The sequence below is a fragment of the Sorex araneus genome, chromosome 9, assembly GCF_027595985.1.
Source record: "Sorex araneus isolate mSorAra2 chromosome 9, mSorAra2.pri, whole genome shotgun sequence".
Classification (NCBI taxonomy): domain Eukaryota; kingdom Metazoa; phylum Chordata; class Mammalia; order Eulipotyphla; family Soricidae; genus Sorex; species Sorex araneus.
Window position 1 is genome coordinate 22200450 of NC_073310.1, and position 21737 is coordinate 22222186.

General features: G+C 43.5%; 3 gene segments (V, D, J or C); all 3 read left to right on the forward strand.

Moving 5' to 3' along the window:
• The first annotated feature begins 256 nt into the window (after nt 1–256).
• On the forward strand, nt 257–9658 carry LOC129407085 (immunoglobulin lambda variable 2-11-like). The segment is given in 3 exon segments: nt 257–302; nt 414–745; nt 9551–9658. Coding segments are annotated over 3 exon segments (486 nt in total).
• Nucleotides 9659–10419: 761 nt separating this feature from the next.
• Nucleotides 10420–10920, forward strand: LOC101552963 (immunoglobulin lambda variable 2-11-like). The segment is given in 2 exon segments: nt 10420–10465; nt 10586–10920. Coding segments are annotated over 2 exon segments (381 nt in total).
• A 7829-nt stretch (nt 10921–18749) lies between these two features.
• On the forward strand, nt 18750–21175 carry LOC101556948 (immunoglobulin lambda variable 2-18-like). The segment is given in 3 exon segments: nt 18750–18795; nt 18908–19216; nt 21120–21175. Coding segments are annotated over 3 exon segments (411 nt in total).
• Nucleotides 21176–21737: the final 562 nt, after the last annotated feature.

Sequence of the window (21737 nt, forward strand, 5' to 3'; positions counted from 1 at the left end):
ATTTATTAATCTCTGTAAATCAGGTATAAAGAAATATTTTTTCCTGAGAGAAATGTCAGAAGAATTTTTTTAGATGTCTCTAATATCAAGAAATTCTGAGACATCTAAGGTTCAAGAGGGGTGAGCAGAGGCAGGTGCAGGAAGCAGCTTTGCATGCAGGCCCCTCCCTTCTCTGGGGCAGGGGAGGGATAAGAGCTGGCAGAGAGCCAGGCCCAGGGTTGGGGTGTCAGCAGGCAGCACTCTGGGCATCTCCATCATGACCTGGGCTCTTCTCCTGCTCAGCCTCCTCAGCCAGGGCCCAGGTGAGGCTCTGGGAAGGGGCCTGGGAACATCTGGGCTCACCCTTGTCTCCCTTCCTTACTTTCAACCAAAACTAGTCTGAACTCATCAGAGTGTGTTGGTTTTTTTTTCAGGGATCTGGGCCCAGTCAGCTCTGACTCAGCCTCCCTCAGTGTCTGGGACTCCAGGACAGACAGTCACCATCTCCTGTACTGGGACCAGCAATGACATTGGGGCATATGATTATGTCTCCTGGTACCAGCAGCAGGAGGGCACAGCCCCCAAAATGCTGATTTATAATGTCAATAAGCGGCCGTCTGGGATCCCTGATCGCTTCTCTGGCTCCAAGTCTGGCAACACAGCGACCCTGACCATCTCTGGGCTCAGGCCTGAGGACGAGGCTGATTACCACTGTTGCTCACCCAGGAGTGGTAGCGGAGACACAGTGGTTCATTCTCATAGGGAAGTGAGACAAAAACCTGCTCAGTGTTTCCTGATGCTCCTTCCCTCTATATTCAGATATTTTTCTTTTCATGATTATTTTGAACTTAACTAATTACAAAATGATAAGAATCATAACATTCTTCATGTCCTTTTGTATTTGCCCAGTTTTAACAATCTTGTAAATTTGCAGCTCCTTTCAATTTTTTCTAATTCTCTCTGAGTTTGCGTGCATATATGAGCATGCACAACAATTAATTTATATATGATGTGTGATAGCACAGTGGTTGGGCGTTTGCCTTTCACGCGGCCTACCCGAGTTCGATTCCTCCGCTTGTCTCAGAGAGCCTGGCAAGCTACTCGTGCGTATTGGATATGCCAAAAACAGTAACAATAAGTCTCTCAATGAGAGATGTTACTGGTGCCCGCTCGAACAAATCGATGAGCAACGGGATGACAGTGATGATGATGTGAGATAGTCTATATACCTATAAGTTTTGAAAGTTTTTTGATAGAACTTGCACTCTATATTTTTTATTCTAAGATATTTTATTTTTCAATGTTACTAACTTTTCTGTGCTATTTACGTGTTCTAACATTATATGATAGTTGTAGGTCCAGTGGCCTTATAATAATTTTTATAGGGCACACTAATAGATGAATAGAAGGAAAAAATATCTAGGTAGAAATTATACTAGGACATGGAGTAGAGCCACATCCTGTACAAGCATAGTAAATATAAATACATTAAATCCAATAACACTGTTATTCATTTTAGTTCCTATCGACATCTCTGTTATGTATGGTTTACAGTTTCAAAATATGAGCAATAACTAGTAACTAGAAATCAAAACATATTATGTTTTGAAATGGTGGACACTGTCATATACCTCTGAAGGTTTACTATTTTCTTTTATACTAAATCTTGTTTTAATTTTTGACAGAGCAGGTAGTTCAATTACTCAAAACCCTAATTCTTCTTTCCTTGATGCAAATGTAAGATTCTGTTTCCATTCAACTTTCTTTGGTCTCATTTGCAGTGTTCTAGGCAAATTCCAACACTTTGACAGGGGTTATCTTGTTTTGAATAATGTTCACTAAGGTTATATACAGTGACTGGCCCAATAACACCTCCTTTATCATTACAGGAAGGACAATATACACCTTGTAAACTTTTTATTTGGCATCTTATACTCATTTTCAAAAGGATTTAAACTTTAGTGCAGAAGAGCAGCAACAGTAATTGAGTACATCCATGATACGTTCCTCTCATAAACTGTAAAAAGCTTAAAATAAACTATTCACTAGAATTTGTTTCACAAATAATATCTTTTTTCCCCCACTACTCACACAATACCTTACAGTTTAATTTTCTTTCTTATAAGGAACGATATCATCAGCTATAAATAATTGCTTCAGGTAGCAAGCGGCACCCTGGAATCACTCCGGCTAGGTGGGCTCTACTTTGGGCTCTATCAAGGATATTATAAAACATTTGTATTTCTTTTTTTTAAAGACCATCAAAACTTTTTTTTTAATGAATCATCATGAGGCACAGTTACAGACTTACAAACTTTTGTGCTTACATTTCAGTTATATAATGATCGAGTACCCATCCCTCCACCAGTGCCCATTCTCACCACCAATGTTCCCAGTATCCCTTCTCCCTGCCCCTGCACCCCCACCTCTGTGGCAGGCGCATTCCCTTTCACTCTCTCTCTCCTTTTGGGTTTTGTGGTTTGCAATCCAATGTTAAGTGGCTATCATGTTCGGTCTATAGTCAACTTTCAGCACGCATACCCCATCCAAGCATCCTTTACTTGGTGGTTCCTTCTATATCTGAGCTGCCTTTTCCCCCAGCATGAGAAACCAGCTTCCAAGCTGTGGAGCAATCCTCCAGGTCTTTATCTCTACTATTCTTGGGTGTTAGTCTCCCATTCTGTCACTTTATATTCCACAAATGGCACTCCACAATTTCAGTCACTTTAGATATTTAACTCAGAGGGACTCATTCACCCCAACAGAGCCCTAGCAGCCCAAACCTTCCAGATTTCAATATCCATCATATTCCGGGCTAATCTCCACAGGCTGGAATGAGCCACATCCGTGAGTGAATTTTTTGCAACACTCAGGTATGTGGGTTTTGTGACCAAATGTCCAGTCTCTATTGAACTCCAGGATGGGTACCCCTCCATCTCCCTGTACTTCCAGGAGCCTGGAAGTAATACCTACAAACTGCCTCTGTTACCATGTAAGCTCATTAACTGATATGATCCAGAGACTCACAAATAAATCTCAAAAGAGAGCAACAATCTGCAGAGATGCTTCTGTCCCTAAAGTCATCATCCAGTTAAAAATTTAAGTCCAGCTGTATCAATGTATTTAAATTTTAGAAATTCTGGAATCCAAAGACACAAATCTCATTCTTTACACCACTGACATACCAGGAGTAGCACACCACATTGGGGTGCAAAGCAGAAGGCAACTTGATTTTATACATATATATACATATATATATGTTCGCAACATATCTCAACCTGTAACTGCATGGTAGTAAATCTCTTATAAAAAGACTTAAAGGCACCAGGTTGAGATACAACATTCTTCACACACTTTCTTCTAGATAAAAAAATTTTGATCAATTTTATTGGATTTTTCATAATAAGCAATACAAAATAAATCATTTAGGGCCTTCTTCTGGAGCAGGTGTGGGTGGTAGATGGGAATATTCAAAATTGGTCATGGAGGGTCGGAGCAATAGCACAGCAGGTAGGGCGTTTGCCTTGCACGTGGCCAACCCGGGGTTCAATCCCCGGCATCCCATATGGTCCCCCAAGCACTGCCAGGAGTAATTCCTGAGTGCAAAGCCAGGAGTAACCTTAAGCATCGCTGGGTGTGACCCAAAAAGCAAAAAAAAAAAAAATGGTCATGGAAAGGTGTAAACTGGTGATGGAATTGATGTTGGAATATTGAATGTAATAAATTATTGTCAACAATAAAAATAAAATTAAAAAGATATGTAACTCACCATTTCTAATACTCTCTTATTGATACACCCATTAACATTATTATTCCATAGTATATTTATCATCTTAAAGAGTCTCCTTATGTATTATCAGTTCCTCCCAATACCATTAATACTCACCATCTCACCATAAAATGTTTAAATTCTGTGTCAATTCATTTGCTTATTCTTTTCATTTGATATGAATAGTTTCATAAATTGTGTGAAATTGTTCTTAGTTATCACAGTATTTTCGACCATTCATTAAAACTTACATTAACCTTTTTGTTGGGCTGGAGTGATAGCACAGTGGTAGGGCATTTGACTTGCCCGTGGCCGACCCGGGTTCGATTCCTCTGTCCCTCTCGGAGAGCCTGGCAAGCTACCAAGAATATCTCACCCACACGGCAGAGCCTGGCAAAATACCCGTGGCGTATTCAATATGCCAAAAATTGTAATAATATTACGAGTAACAGACATTACTGATGCCTGCTTAAGCAATGAGCAACGGGAGGACAGTGATACAGTGAACCTTCTTGTTATGGACAAGTGATAATGCTTTTTAAGAGTATAGCTCATTGGGGCCGGAGCAATAGCACAGCGGGTAGGGCATTTGCCTTGCACGCGGCTGACACGGGTTCGATCCCCGGCATCCCATATGGTCCCCCAAGCACTGCCAGGAGCAATTCCTGAGTGCAAAGCCAGGAGTAACCCCTGTGCATTGCTGGGTGTGACCCAAAAAGCAAAAAAAAAAAAAAAAGAGTATAGCTCATTTTGCTAATTCATTTATAACTTGATGAATTAGTAAATGAATGACCTTGGTATAAATTTCTGCCGCTTCCAATCATAATCCAGAAACAAATTGACATTTTAAAATCTTGAGCAAGATTATCCTAAATTCACAGTTTCACCCATGACAAATCTAAAAATATAAAATGCACATTCATTTAACTATCTGTTTTTATGTTTTGCTGGCAAGGAAGAGTCATGGAGATTTATTACAAATAAAGCCAAGCAGATTAGCACCTTCAAATTCTATTCATCAGGGTCAATAACAAAGAAGGAGATCAACAGTGACTGTCCACGTGGTGTGGACAGATGACCTGACAGCAACAACCCATGGGACAGAATGGCCATTTATTGAGTACAATGTTTCCTTCTGACACAGTTGAGTCTCCTTTTAGCAGGTACATTAAGGAGCACTAGCAGGTACATTATGAGCAAAGGCTGGAATATTTACAGAGTTGTGTAAGACACACCTGAAGACCACTACGTCTTCTGCTTTTTTTTATTTAAAATTTTTTTTTCAGCTTTTGGACCCGGCTGTGGAGCGAGCACGATGGAGGGGCCCGAGGGAGCGCCCTCGGACCCCAAGCAGCCCACTGAACTAATTCCGGCATGGGACCAGAGACCCTACGGCGTGCTGAAGCAGTGGGACCCGGGCATCCCCCAATTCTTTTAACCTGTCTCTCTCTCAACTCCTCCCTCCTGAGCACAGCGCAGGGGCCGCGGTTTTCCTGAGCGCAAAAGGGAGACGCCGATCCAGCCAAAACAGGACGTGAGCGCGCTTGAGGGAGTCCCCAGGGGGCGGGGGCGGCGACCCCCGCCCACCGCAGTTAGATACTTAAACCCACCTCCCCCACGTGTGCTTCCTTTTGGACCCGGCTGTGGAGCGAGCACGATGGAGGGGCCCGAGGGAGCGCCCTCGGACCCCAAGCAGCCCACTGAACTAATTCCGGCATGGGACCAGAGACCCTACGGCGTGCTGAAGCAGTGGGACCCGGGCATCCCCCAATTCTTTTAACCTGTCTCTCTCTCAACTCCTCCCTCCTGAGCACAGCACAGGGGCCGCGGTTTTCCTGAGCGCAAAAGGGAGACGCCGATCCAGCCAAAACAGGACGTGAGCGCGCTTGAGGGAGTCCCCAGGGGGCGGGGGCGGCGACCCCCGCCCACCGCAGTTAGATACTTAAACCCACCTCCCCCACGTGTGCTTCCTTTTGGACCCGGCTGTGGAGCGAGCACGATGGAGGGGCCCGAGGGAGCGTACTCGGACCCCAAGCAGCCCACTGAACTAATTCCGGCATGGGACCAGAGACCCTACGGCGTGCTGAAGCAGTGGGACCCGGGCATCCCCCAATTCTTTTAACCTGTCTCTCTCTCAACTCCTCCCTCCTGAGCACAGCGCAGGGGCTGCGGTTTTCCTGAGCGCAAAAGGGAGACGCCGAGCCTCTCTCTAGGTTTCTCCATCTTATGAGCACCATAAAAGGGTAAAAGTTTGTAGTGATGTTATTTCTGGTTGTACTTTCCCTGGACTTTATACAGAAACCCAAAAACGCGCGGCCGCTGCCGCGGCCGCGCGACTTAATGTCATCTTAGTATGAGCAATATGTAATGGTTCCTTTCTAATGGGGCGGACTTTTGTGGGAGATCCTAATAGTAAGTCTGTTGCTGAAACATTGAAGGCAATCAAAGTGGTAGCCATCTCACTAGACTGAACTAAGCTATATCCCCACGCCGGTTGAGAAGAAATTTTCTTCTTTCTCGGGAAGAAACGCGGTGTGTCATCAACTGCAGTGTGATGTCCATTAAGCAAGCAGACCTGGTGGCGTGGGAATGGGATATAAGGGGAAAAATTATGTACAAGGAACAGCGGGACGCTGGTGGAATCTCGAGCCGGAGCCGATACCAGCGCAAGACCTTCGGGTCCAGAGACTGTTTGGAGACACTCTACTAGTCTATCAACTAAGCCAGAGCCCCACGCCTGCTGATGACGGGAAATAACCATCCTTTTTGGTTTTTTTCCCTTGTCAGGCAGCGTGGCGATTACTAAAACAGGCGTGAACTCGGTGGCGCGGGGCAAGGGGGAAAAAGAAAAACTATGTAACAAACAGCGGGACTTAATATCTCTATATTCTTAGCAATGGAGAACTATCAAATGCCTCCTTGGCAATAGGACTGCTTTTCTTTTTTGGGGGAAACCCCAACAACGGTAGTGAGTTGTGTGTCGAAACATGGAATGTAATCGAAATAAGGCGTAAACGAAGTGAAACATATCATGTGCAAGGGTTGGGACTGGGGAGGTGGGAGGGGGCGGCAGGTATACTGGGGGGGTTGGTGATGGAAGATGGGCACTGGTGAAGTGAAGGGTGTTTGAGAATTGTATAACCGACATAATCCTGAGAACTATGTAACCCTCCACATGGTGATTCAATAAAATTAAAAAAAAAAAATTTTTTTCATTAGTAATCGTGAGGTACAGTTATAGACTTACAAACTTTCATGCTAACGTTTCAGTTATAAAGTGATCGAGTACCCATCCCTCCACCAGTGCCCATTCTCCACCACACTTGGTCTTCTTGACAGGAGAGTTGATCCCTGACAGATGATTTCTGTGGGAATCATGGACTCAGGTTGGAGTGGGAATTCCTCGTTGCAGGGAAGGAAAGTCAGTCCTAGGCCTTACCCAGGGTTTCCAGGTACTTTGTCCTGTCTTGCCAAAAAGAATTTCAGGAGCACACAAGCAGTGAAGCAAAAACAGATTTTGTTTGGATAATTTAGGAAGGGAAGGAGGGAGAGAAATTGGGAGAGATAGGAACACAGACAAGAGAGAAGGCAGGCTTCTCCAAAGGCAGAGAGAGCCCAGTCCACATGTCAAGAGTGGAGATGTGAGCCACACATGTGCTCTGGCACTACAAGTGCTCAGTTGCATGGGCACAAGCGGCATATAGGCATGGACATCAGATATGTGTATTTCCTTCTTCAAGGTGGCTTTTATAGAGTTTCTCCAGTCTGTCCCCAAGTGGGATTTCTACGTAGAGTTGGGAGTAGTTGGTGTTCTTCTTTGAAATTCCTTTCTTGGCCTTTGTTTCTGCTGGATCTTCTCTATGAGCGGGGTCCAGCCCTCTCTGCGTCTGTTACTGAGGCCCAGGAAGGTTTTATCAGCCTTGGTTCCTGTGTTTCCTGTGTTTTCTTGGCCCTGTTGGTTTTATTACTTCCTAGGAATTCCTTTGCCATAGGGGCCCTTTCCTGTCTGACATACTACATCAGAAATGAATGCATTAATTCCTCAATGAAGATAAGGAATTAAGGTTTGTCTCTTTAAACACAAAATAACATAGGACTTAGTTAGTTCTAAGCTAGGATATCAAGAAGAACCTCTGGTTGCTGCCCTACAAGCAGAAAGCAGAACCGAGGCCTCACTAAGAGGTAAGTGGGCAAGCTAGAACTTGTGAGTCCAGATGATCTGGAAAAGTACGGCATGCTCTCAAACGCTCGCCTGGTCATACATGATCTTGGCAGTACATAGCAGCGGTTTCCCCCTTCTATTCCACACCCTTAATCTGGTTTGAACTTTAAGTATCCGTAGGAGCTTTCTCTTTGTTTTTTGTGTAACCAAACACAAGAATATGGGGACATAATCTGTAGAGCCAATATGTCCAGCTCTGTATCTTTCTCTGACGTTTTAATCATGACAACACAGGTTTCACAAGACAATGTACACCCTGATGTTCTTGAAATGAATGCTTATCTTATAGCTATTTTTACTCTCGTTAGTGATTCTTTCCTTGTAATGATGAAGTCATTAGGATGTATCTGATAAAAAATAGAATGAAAGGAGTCCTCTGGTCATCACTCTTTGTCATGAGCCACATCGATGCCTTGACCCTCTGAGCTTCTCCATTCCTCACCCCTGTCTTGTCTCTGTGCCTTCGACCAACTGATATATCACATCATGCAACAGGACTTTTTCACTGGTGTTGTTTTGACAGAGACTACTCATGCTTGCCTCTGCTTCCCAAGTACTATTTTATTGTTGTTAGCTAGGGCTCGCTGTGGGTTGTCCCTTAGATTATGTTGCTTGCACATTCAGAATGACACTGACGCTTGCATTTTCCCGTTAAATGTGAGGTGGTGAACAATTTTTCACATGCTGCTAACCATCTATGTATGTCGTTTAGGAAATGTCTCTTCCCTATATCATTATTTTGGCAGCTGTTTTCCCCACCATTGAGTTTTTCTCTTGTTGAGTTTTGTGAGTTCCTGGTTTATCTTGAATTTTAGTACTTTGTCAAATGTAAAAAATTGTTAGAACTTTCACTTTCATACAGCAGTGTTTTATATTTTTAATTAAGCTACAATTTCTTGGCAATGCAGAAGCAGAAAATTAATTTTGATGTTTAATTTGATGTAGACCATTTATTTATTTTTGGAGGGTAGGGATTGGGTCACACCAGCTCAAGACTAACTGCTAATCTGTGCTCAGGGATCACACCTGGCAGGACTCTGGGAACCAACCATATGGAATGTGGGATCTGTACATGTGCCCTGTACTGCACTATCTCTCTGCACTCAATTTTTGGTTTTTTGAAATTTATTTTTAAATACTACAATATGACTAGAAACACATTATGTTCTTAAGTGTTTTAAGGGGCTGAAATGACAGTATAGTACAAGGCAAGGGTTTGCCTTGCACACATTTGACCTGAGTTTGAGTCCTGGCATCTGTTTGGTCCCTTGAGCATGGACAGAAGTAAATTGCAGAGCCACAGTAACCTCTGAGCAAAATTGATAAGTTAACAAAGTCTGATTAGGAAATAAAGATGATTGACTGGTTGGGGGAGCAGAGCACAAAGAAAGAGGTTACAGATAATCACAGAGGAATGGGAGTGCCTGGGGAGCACTGTGATGAGTAAAACCCAATAAACCTAAGTTCCTTGTGGCCAGGCAGAAAGCACAAACCAATGTTATCTTACATTTATTAATTGAAATTCCTCCTTTGTTGATTTTATTTCTTTTTGTATGTTTCCTCACCCCTCACCCCACCAGTACATCAAGATCACTAACTGCAAAGAAATGTACTGGGGCAAGCAGAAGGATGTTCATCAGCTGAGAATGAGCTTCAGGTGGACTAGTGGACCCAAGGGTCTGTATTGAGCTTGAACTGAAGGGAGGTGGCAGAGGAAATAGCAGGGAATTTTCCATTTCCCACTTAGATGCCTCGCTGGAGTTGGGCTGTGACATGTGTCCTCTGAAAGACAGTTAAGGCTCATACTTGGGGAAATACCTTGATGTGGTTCCCTGACAGGCATGAAGTCCCATGAGTTGCTCTTCTATGAGCTTTGCTTAAGGACTGAGATTCAGTCCCCCATGAGTTATACCTCAAAAAGTTATATTTTATATAAAATCATTAAATAATTTCTACCGCAATCCCTAGTTCAGGCACCATATAGACATAAGACAGAAAACCCAGACTGTTGAGGAGACCTTGAGAGGTCTGAAGGAAAATGAGAAAACCCCAGATTTGCCTGAAGGCTATGGAAACAGAACAGTCAGATCGTGTCCACCTGCCTCCTCTGTCATCATCACCATTTCACACAGAACACAGAATGGAGGTCTTAGACTCCTGAGCCAGGAATTCTGGGCCATGTTCCTTCAACAGGAAGATGGGTACATTTTGTGACAATTTGTGACAACCCCTGCAGGTGCATTTTAATCTCTCAAGTGAGAGCTGCAGTTTAGAGCTGTGGCATCACAGGGTCAGGTTTGAGCAGGTGGGTGTGAACAGATGTTAAGTGAGGAAGGATATTTGCATGGAGGCCCTCCCCCCGCAGAGGCAGACAGGGGATAAGAGTAGGTAGATGAGTGAGTTCCAGTGTTGAGAGTCAGGGAACAGCGTTCTTGGGGGCATTTCTACTATGGCCTGGGCTGTGTTTCTCCTCACTCTCCTCACCCAGGCCACAGGTGAGATCTCTGGGGCTGGGCGTGAGGGGGATTCTAGTTTGATTCTATGTTCTCTCCTCACCTGTGAAACATCTCAAACTCAGCAGAGTGTGGTTCTTACTTCCCCCTCCTATTTTTCAGGTTCTTGGGAAACTCAATATGCCCTGACTCAGCCTTCCTCTTTGTCTGAGGCTCTTGGACAAACGGTCACCATCTCCTGTGACGGAAGCAAAAGTGACATTGGCTTTTACTTATATAGTGTCTCCTGGTACCAACAGCAGCCAGGAACACCTCCCAAACTCTTGGTTTATGGTACAAGTTCTCGGCCTTCAGACATCCCTGATCGCTTGTCTGGCTCCAGGTCGGGCAACACAGCGACACTGACTATCTCTGGACTCATGCCTGAGGACGAGACTGATTATTACTGTTGCTCACACAGAATTGATAACACTTTCCACCATGGCTGTTTTTCATAAGAAAGTGAGACAAATACCTGTTCTCAACCTCCTTAGACTGCCACACTGCTGAATCTAAGTTTTGTGGCTTTAGTCTTACTTAAAAAATTTAGTGAATGCAACGTTTAAATAACAAAGAAATCTTCATGATTTTTATTTACCATACATCCATTTTCCATAGCAGAGAGTCTCTTCCTTGCATGCCTGGCTGTCTTCCCTGGGGCCCCTGGGAGGAGATGGGCTCCAGATTCCCTCCCCACCTGAGGAGAGCTCCTGGTGGACAAATACCACCGGAACCTAGCTACAGCCATGCTCAAGGGCCCTCTCCACACGTTCGGACAGGCCTCATGCATGAAGGTACGGCAGAGGAACCCAGGTGTGTGTAATCCCATCAATGGCCAACATCCAGAGACTTGAAAGCGAGCTCCCAAAAGTGATATCCTGTAGCCTATTTCTCTCTCTGGGAGAAACTGGCAAGCTTCTGAGAGTTTCCTGCCTACATGGGACAACCTTGCAAGCTTCCCATGGTGTATTCATATGCTAAATCCAGTAACAAGCTGGATCTCATTCCCCTGACCCTGAAAGTGCCCCCAGTGCAACATCGTTGGGAGGGCCCAGTCGAAAGAGACTTCTAAGATCTCAGGGAAAGGACGAATGGAAAGGCTACTGAGCCCGATCAAGAAATCAGTGATTAATGGGATTTCATGATCGTGATTGTGATAGTGTCATTTTTCATGTGTATCACTTACTGGGGGCCGGAACGATAGCCTAGTGGCTAGGGCGTTTGCCTTGCAAGCGGCGGACCTGAGTTCCATTCCTCTGCCGTTCTTGGAGAGCCCAGCAAGCTATGGAGACTATTCTGCCTGTACAGCGGAGCCTGGCAAGCTACCCGTGGCATATTTGATATGTCAAAAACAGTAACAAGTGGCTGGAACGATAGCACAGTAAGTAGGGCATTTGCCTTGCACGAAGCCCACCCATGTTCAATTCCCTGCATCCCATATGGTCCCCAGAGCACCGCCAGGAGTAATTCCTGAGTGCATGAGCCAGGAGTAACCCCTGTGCATCGCCAGGTGTGACCCAAAAAGCAAAAAAACAAAACTAAACTAAACTAAACAGTAACAAGAAGTCTCACAATTGAGACATTGCTGATGCCCACTCAAGCAAATCAATGAACAACATGATGACAGTGATGATTTAATATTTTATATCTAAAATACTGTATATGCCTTCTAGTTTTATTATATTCACATCTGTGCATCTGCTGGCACTATTATGCTTTAACACTTTTATGTCATGTCCGTAAAAGAAATTCCTATTTCATTACCAGTACCTCTCAATTCCCTCCTACCTTAAACTCACATAAACAAAATTATATATTATTTGTATTTATATTCGCTTATTTCATCATTTCACATTAATGAAATCATTAACACATAGACCATGTGTTTGGTTTCTTCTGCTTCCTTTTCAAGATTTTTCCTTATAGCTCTTGAGATGGCTCAATATTTCTATGAAAAAATTCCAATATATGGATATGTGTATAATAATATATCCAATGTTGGAGTATTCCTATATTAATTTAGTTTCCTTTGTAACTGAATTTTTCTGGTTGTTCAGAAACTGAGCAGTCTTGGAAGCTAACCTAGATATATCCATGTTTTGTAATGAAAAAAACTGTCATTTGTGAATTGCTTGTTTATTTTTGTTTTGGGGCCACAGCCAGTGATGCTCAGAAATTATTCTTTGCTCTACACTCAAGAATTTTCCTTAGTAGCAATTGGGGAAGCATATGGGATAGCAGGGAATCAACCCAGGTTGGCCATGTGCAAGGCAAATATTCTACACGCTGTATCATATCTCCGACCCCAGCATACTCACTTTAGAACTTCTGAATTTCTTCTTCATCATAGTTGGATGTTGGTGCATAGACTATGAAGATAGAAACTTCTGGAAATATGCCACATCTATGCAAGCATAATGGTCTGATTCTGTTTGTTTTGCATTCGAATGAATCAATGCTCATGGCCAAGTTCGTGGACACCAACACTACTGACACCTCTGTTGTCACATGTTCCGAGGAACAGTTCTTCTCCAGTGTTGAAAGGGGCATGATGTGATCGAAGCCTTCTCATCTCAATCACACCAAAGATGTCGTACATGATCTTCTGTGCTTGCACCATCAGGTCCTCGATGGATGCTTCTGAAGCCAGCATGCATGCACTGAAAGTACAGACAGTCATTTTAGTCCTTCTTTAATTTGGCAGCCTAGTTTGGCCCTGAGATTTTGGTCTCTCCTTGCTCGTTCTTTGTAGGATAACATAGCCTCAGGTAGTTTAGGTTTATTGGGTTACTCCCGTTATCGTGCTCCTATTCCTCTTTGTTTATTTGTAGCTTCTTTCTTAGTGTTCTGTTGACTTGTAAATAATGTTCTTCTCTTCTCCTTGAGTCCTTTGCATAGTTTATTCAGAGCAAGTCCTTTTTGTATGGACACAGGAAGACTTAACAAATGTTATGCTTTTGTAACCTAGAAGTCATTTGACTCTACATGATATTTTCCTCCAGGGCATCTGTTCTCTAGACCTAAGCCTCAGCTGCCCTTTTTTCCTAGCACCCCCCAAAACAGGGTCCCGACGTGGGACGAGAAGGACCCAGGGCAAGTGGTGAGTTATGTGCTACCCTGGCATCGAGATGGGCCTGGCCAAAGTGCCTAATGCCTAACTATAAGTTAAGAGCTTGGTCATGGACAAATGCTGTCATGATCCAAACAGTGATAACTAGATTTGGACCCTGCTAGGGTGAGGAATGATTAATCTGGCCTGAGTGCTGTGGACTGAGCCTGTGGCAAGATGTTGTCAGGAGAGCTGCCTTGCAAACCTCAATGTATCTCTTGCTATGTCCATACAAAAACAACTAGTATTAAGATGTTAAGTGTTTGGACTAAGGAAAAGGAAAAAACCTTAAGAGTCAGGAAGGGTTTCTTATGTTGATTTTGCTACTTGGTTGGGTGTAGCCTAGAGGGCAAGGTGGGAGAGACAAGGAGGAGAAGAGAGGAGAAGAGGCACGGCAGTGAATCCAGAGAGAGGATGGAGCTGGGAGTGCGGGAGATGAGAAAGATGGAAGATTGAATAAACGGTAACTAATCAGCAACCAGCTTGGTCCTCCTTCTTCCTTCGCCTGTCCTTGGCCAACGGCTATCCCGATCCAGCCCATACACAGCGGTTCCAGAGCACCGAACGAGGGCGGTGAGACACAGCCGCCCAGAGAGCCCACGAGTGCATGCGCCCCTCGGCGTTCCTTAGTTTTTTACAGTTCTTCTCAATGTTGCCATATTGGGGGCTCTTTTAGGGTCAGCGGAATAAGGCTCATTATTGTTGCTGGTTTGGGCATATCAAATATGCCACGGGTAGCTTGCCAGAATCTGCCGTGCGGGCAAGACACTCTTGGTAGCTTTCCAGGCTCTCTGAGATGGACAGAGTCTTTTAGGGCAGGCTCTAATCGTCCTTGCAGGTGCTCCCAGTCTACTGAATGCAAGTTTTTGGTTGACTAGCATGTTGTAACGAACTATAGCACCTGTTGCTTAACTCTTCACCAGTTGGCATCATTGTCACCCCTCACCACGATGAGGCAGTGAACCCTATGGCTCATACCATATTTGGACTCCATCAAATATGGTGTGCTTATTATGGAAAATATATGAAAATATGAAATATTTTTTTTAATTTTTAAAAAGTGAATAATGGCCAAAAAATACCACCCTGAACACTGCCAGGTGTTATACCTAAACAAAACAAAACAAAATAGAAAACCCAAAGACAAGGAGTTAGGAGAAAATAAGGAGGAGAAAGACAAGGGGAAGTTTGGAGGATGCTAGAAAGGAAAAATAGCATTGTAGCACTGTCATTCCATTGTTCATCATTTTGCTCAAGCGGGCACCAGTAACATCTTCATTGTGAGACTGTTACTCTTTCTGGCATATCGAATACGCCATGGGTAGCTTGCCAGGCTGTGTCGTGCGAGTGGGATAATCTCGGTAGCTTGCTGGGCTCTCTGAGAGGGACATAGGAATCAAACCTGGGTCAGCTGCATGCAAGGCAAACGCCCTACCTGCTGTGCTATCACTCCAGCCCATAGAAAGTAAAAATAATGTTAGCAATCAGCTCAATTTTGTGGCTTCTATGAATTTTGGTAGTGCCATTTCATGCCACCAGGGGGCAGTGAAGGCCTTTATTCTGGTACTATCATTATTATGGTTTCACTGTATGTATCACTGTCATCCCATGCTTCATAGACTTGCTCTAGGAGGCGCCAGTAACGTCTGCATCTGTCCCTGTCTTGTGCTAGTGTAGCCCGATGGCATATTGGAAGCTCTTTGAGGGTCAAGGTAATGAGGCCCATTATTGTTACTGTTTTTGGCATATCGAATATGGTACGGATAGCTTCCCAGGATGTGTGTGAGGGGGGTGGGGATACTTTCGGTACCTTGCCAGGTTCTCTGAGAGGGTTGGAAGCTTTTGGGGTGGCCTCTGATCGCCTTTACAAGTTCCCAGTCTACCGAATGGAAGCTTTTGGTCGACTGGCATGTTGTAACGATTTGCACACTGACAAATACGCACCTGCCTGCGTCTCTGGACTGCCCCTGGTATATCTGCGGCCTCAGGTTGATCCCCTTGAGGGTGAGGGGATGCACCTGGAGTTTGTTGAGCAGGACCCTATTGAGGAGGGTCTATGCCAGGTCGAACACTTGTGCCGAGTCCCAGGTCACTTGGTGGTTGGCTGTAGCACCTCTCAGTGGATGAGCCTCTGCACACACTGCCGCCATGGCTGAATGTCCAAGGGCACTGCATCTTGGCCCGGCTAGGGCAGGTGGCAACACTGCAGCCACCACTGTGATTTATCTGTGCCCTGCCAATGCCGTTTTATCCGAATCTTGCAAAACAGCCCGCAATGTCTAGCAGGAATCACGCATAGAGTTCCAGCAGAGATCACGCGTTGAGTTTCATGCCTGGCGTGCTGAGCCTGGTGCAGTTTAAGGCGAGATGGTGAGCCGAAATCAGGAGAGGACAAGCGGTTTGGGTGGCATTGGCACCACCTTAGTTTACACAAAATAAACTCAAAAGTCTCAAAAACTGCTTCTCACCGAGTTTGTCTCAAAGGGATGTAGGAGTAGACTGTCCTAATCTGCTGTGTTTCCTTGAGTGCAACAACACAGAAGGGAAAAAAGAAAGTTCACTCAGTTCAAATGTGGATGCCTCCCCTGTTTGCCTTCTGTGACCCATATTTGTAGGGATTCAAATAGTTGTTCTTTGCATGTTCTCAGAGTTTATACCTGAATTAAGGTGTGTGTGTGTGTGTGTGTGTGTGTGTGTGTGTTTTAAGGGGGTGTTGCAAATGGTGTCTGACGTCACTAATACTTTTAACTTTTTAACTTGACAATATAGCCTTTTTTTTTTTTTTTTTTTTTTTGCTCTTTGGATCACACACGGTGATGCACAGAGGTCACCCCTGGCTCATACTCAGGAATTACCCTGGCAGTGCTCAGGGGAGACCATATGGGATGCTGGTAATCTAACCCGGGTTGGCCACGTGCAACGCAAAGGCCCTACAAGCTGTGCTATCACTCCAGCCCTAGTCTTCTTTTTCTTAAATGCTGTCAAGTGTATTTTTCCCTCCTCTCTCTTCTTCGATTGCAGAGGTGGTTGTACAATGATGGGGGAAGGGGGCATAGAAATACTGACTGTGATGCTTTTCCATTGAGTTCTGGTGCTCGCTGGAGCTGCACATCAGGTGGCAGAGCTTCCCCCACCCAGCAACAAGTGATCCTCAGGGTTGCCCTTCCTGGCCTGGAACCACACATCTTATACTGTTTATTGGGGTTGTTCTCCATTAGGGTTGGAGTTGACACACACATGCTTTGGCTATCCTACGGGAGCTGCTTGCAAAGTTGGGAATCCACACAGCAGAGCTGCCCATCTGAAATAGCAAATTTTCCTAGATCATGCTGAGCACAAGTGGAGTTATCAGGGATTGAACTGGCAAGGCAGGAATTCCAAGCTCTGAATGGCCCTCATGTATTTGGGGAGTTGAGTTGGGGGAAGACAGGTAATTTAAAAGTTCATTATGTTTCTACTTGCATATTAATAACCAAACTAGCTCAGCAAACTTGAAAAAGCTGTTTGAAGGTAGAGTAGAACTCCCAAAGTCGCTATCATTTGGAGAGGCTAAGAATGATTCTGGAAAGCATGCAAGTGCATTGAATTGAGCCATGCATTTTTGTGGCACTTTTATCCACAGGTCATTTCTAGCTGATAGGTGGCACAGGCAAATCCCCTATAAATGAGCAAATTAAGTAACTTAGAGACTTAAAGACTGAGCAGACATTTTGGCATCCAGATAGGGTTGAGAAAATAGAATGGTAATTCAAGGTCGGCCAACAAAGAAGGAACCCAAGCCTTAGTTATAAGTTGCAGAAAATATGAGACAGTAACATTATTTTTAGAAGATTATTGAAAAAATAAAGAGAGGATATAGTATTAAGTTGGTTTTTTATCTTTAGTAACCATAATTACAGAGAAAAGACTTATAAGCATACAGTATTTACTTATAGAAATTTGATCATGTATCTATAAATATAGTAATCTAGAAGAAAATCACCCAAGAAGGTTGAAAAAGTTGCCTGTGGCCAGTCAAAAATAAAGGACAAATTCAAATAAGATTCTTGGATAGTATGACTGTTCATAAATACCACACTCTACAGATAAAATGCAGAAAAATGTAGCCTGATTTTCTCTGCCTCTCTGATTATTATCTCCATGTAACACCCACCGTGGGATACACAATTCAGTCCTGAATCTGGCTAAATATCAAAGCAGGATAAAATAAAGTTGCAAGTTGAATAATGTAAAGGAGATTTGAAGAGAAACAGAAACAAAACCTATTGTTGCTGGCAGGTGCCCTTATTTGTTGAAATGGCTCCCTCCCTGGTGTGTGGCTGGGTAACCCAGGAGTGACAATCAGCTTCTGAGACTCAGGACAACAGAAGCTTCAGCACAAACATGTGTGGATGGGTTAGTGACAAGTATGTACCTGAGACACTCACCACCAACAACCAACCATCAAGAGCAGGTGTTTACACAAAAGGGTAACTTAAGTTTGCCAATGTCTGAGAGAACCTGAAACATGGGCACCCACGAGAGGGCGTTTCCTGGAGTAGCACCATACTCAGGGATCACTGAGGCAGTCACATGACAACCTAAGACCCAGAAGAGTAGGAAGGTCATCAACGTGTGTGATATCATCACATTAATTTTCCTCTTCAAATCATGTATCAAAAGGTTTATATGAGAAAAAATTTATATCAAGGAGAAATAATTTGTTTGATACTTGTGCTATGCAGAACTACAGAGGTGCCAGAGGTAGTCTATTGCTGGTTCAATTTCTGGCACCGGATAAGTCTTCTGGGTTTTGCCTTGGGGTGCCAGAGCACCACCATGGTGGCCCTGGTGGTCCACAGCACCATACAGTGTACTTGGCCCAAAGCAAGACGCAGCCCGGGCATTGAACTGCCAGCCCTGTTAGCAGAGTATCACTGGGAGTCCTCCAAGTCCCCATGAATGCCAAAATAAGATAAAAAGTCAAGAAAAATAGAAACAAAAAATAATGATTTTTAAAGTAATGCAGAAATATCTGGAGTTCCAGGCCAGGCCAGAGAGGGGTGAGCAGAGGCAGGTGCAGGAAGCAGATTTGCACGCAGGCCCCTCCCTTCCCTGGGGCAGGGGAGGGATAAGAGCTGGCAGAGAGCCAGGCCCAGGGTTGGGGTGTCAGCAGGCAGCACTCTGGGCATCTCCATCATGACCTGGGCTCTTCTCCTGCTCAGCCTCCTCAGTCAGGGCCCAGGTGAGGCTCAGGAAAGGGACCCTGGGAACATCTGGGCTCACCCTTTGTTTCCCTTCCTCAGGTTCATCCAGAACAGCCTGAACTCACCGTTGTTTTATTTCTCTTTATTCAGGAATCAGGGCCCAGAATATCCTGACTCAGCCTCCCTCAGTGTCTGGGACTCAGGGACAGACAGTCACCATCTCCTGTACAGGAACCAGCAATGACATTGGGAGATATGACTATGTCTCCTGGTACCAGCAGCAGGACAGCACAACCCCCAAAATACTAATTTATGGTGTGAAAAATCGGCCATCCGGGATCCCTGATCGCTTTTCTGGCTCCAAGTCTGGCAACACAGCGACCCTGACCATCTCTGGGCTCAAGCCTGAGGATGAGACTGATTATTACTGTATGTCACATACAGGTAGTACTTTCCACAGTAGCTGCTATATACAGGGAAGGGAGTCAAAAAACCTGTTCTCAATCTCCTCAGGTTGCCACACTTCTGAATCCAAGTTGTGCTGCTTTTATCTTATTTAAAAGGTTTTAGTAAATGCAAAGTTTAAATAACAAAGATATATTCAAAAATTGTTATTGTATAAATTTCTGTACATTTTTCCATATTTACCATTTACTATGCTCATTTCTAAATCTCTCGCCACATGTGTATAAAGAATAGATTGTAGTAATTATTATTGTCAATTATAAAATACTTATTTATTTAGAATATTTTATGTCTTGTTTATATCTTTCAAAATACTTATTTTACATCTTATATTTTATATTTTGTATTTAAGATTTCATATTCCTTCTACAGTTTTACTACATTCACATTTGTGCATCTGTTAGCACTATTATTCATTAACTCTTCGATGTCCCTAAAAGAAATTCCTATTTCATTACCAGTACCTCTATTTCCCTCCTAGTTTAAACTCACATAACAAAAATATACATTATTGGTGATTATATTAGCTTATTTCAGTCATTTCACATTAATGAAATCATTAACACATAGACCATTGTGTTTGGTTTCTCCTGCTTCCTTATCAAGTTTTTTCTTTACTTCTTCTTTCAACTCTCGAGATGGTTCTATATTTCCATGAAAAATTCCAATCTATGAATATGTGTATAATATTATATCCAATATTGGAATATTCCTATACTAATTGAGTTTCCACTATAACTGAATTTTTCTGGTAGTTCAGAAACTGAGCGATCTCGGAAGCTAACCTAGATATCCAAGTTCTGTAATGGAATAACTGTCATTTTTTTAAAAAATTTTATTTTATTAAATCACCGTGTGGAAGATTACAATGCTTTCAGGCTTAGGTCTCAGTTATACAATGCTGAAACAACCATGCCTTCACCAGTGCCCATATACCACCACCAAAAAAAAAAAAACACACAGTACACCTCCCATCCCATCCCCCCACCCCCTACCTTGTAACTGATAAGTTTCATTTTACATTCTGTTTACTTTGGTTACATTCAATATGTCAACACAAACCTCACTATTGTTGTTAGGAGTACCCTACTAGATTCAGACCTATTGTGAAGACAAACAAGGTTGCGCGGCCGCAGTAGTTTTGAATTTCTGTACTTTAACAAGAAGTCCAGGGAGATTTCTTCCAGATATTAGATAATTGCAGACTTGAAAACCCAATCTGTGGTCGTCTTAATATAGCGGACACCGCGCCCTGTCATTTTTAATTGCTTCTTGTTTATTTTTTGGGGGAGAGCCACAGGCAGTAATGCTTGGGGATTATTCTTGGCTCTGCACTCAGCAATTATCCCTAGCAGTACTTGTGGGACCATTTGGGATACTAGGGAACCATGCCCAGGTTGGTCATGTGCAAGGCTACCCACTGTTTTATCTCCCCGATCACAAAACAGTCATTTTAAAAAACATAATAGGTATCTTGTAGCAGACTACCAGGTAAGTTGTGTCCAGTCTGCTGCATGCATTATTATCTGTAATTTCTTCACTATGCCTGAAAATTACAAAACCAGAACTTTGCTTAGCCTTGAACCTAACATGGTTAGGTTACCATGGCTACCCATCTCCAATCTAGCAAACTAGTGAATTATTTGGTTGCTTTGAACTCAGTTACATTTTCTTCCTGCTATCATGTCTCTTCCTTCCTGCCCTTTGCATTCTGGGAGTGCTTGGGCAAAGATACAAGTCCCTTTCTAGGTCCTATACCAAATTTCATACCTTAATGAATTTTTTTATCTGTCAGCATCCTATAGAATATTCAGATAGATGAATCACTTAGGTGCGGTTTTAATTATGAGCTAGTTTTGAGCATAACTCTCATTTCTTTGTACTTTTTTGGTTGTAGCCAAGATAAAGAAATTTATAAGGAATACACAGAAGGTTGCAGCCTTCTTATCATAGACTAGTATGCAAAATGGAAGTCATTTTCTCTTATGGGAATCTGCCTTCCCCTATAGGGGCAGAATAGTAAAAAGGCTCAAGCAGTAAGGATTCTAGCAAGCATTGAAATTGGGTAAATTAGCCAGCAAAAAAGGCGGAATTTGGGGGCTGGAGCGATAGCACAGCGGGTAGGGCGTTTGCCTTGCACGCGGCCGACCCGGGTTCGAATCCCAGCATCCCATATGGTCCCCTGAGCACCGCCAGGAGTAATTCCTGAGTGTAAACCAGGAGTAACGCCTGTGCATCGCCGGGTGTGACCCAAAAAGCAAAAAAAAAAAAAAAAGGCGGAATTAATCATAAAAATAAATTGAAAAAAATAAAATTACTACTTTCTTTGCCTGCATTGATCCTCTTCCTGTGAGTTTCTGTGTCTAGACTGAGTTACAGGATAAAAAGAAACACTGTTGGGTGGGCCCAGGGAGCTCGGGTAGAAGGGCACCTAGAAACCATGGGTGAGCATATGCAGACAGGGATCATGAAATAGCTCAGAGATCTTTCATCCTGTTGAAATTTCTGGAGCATG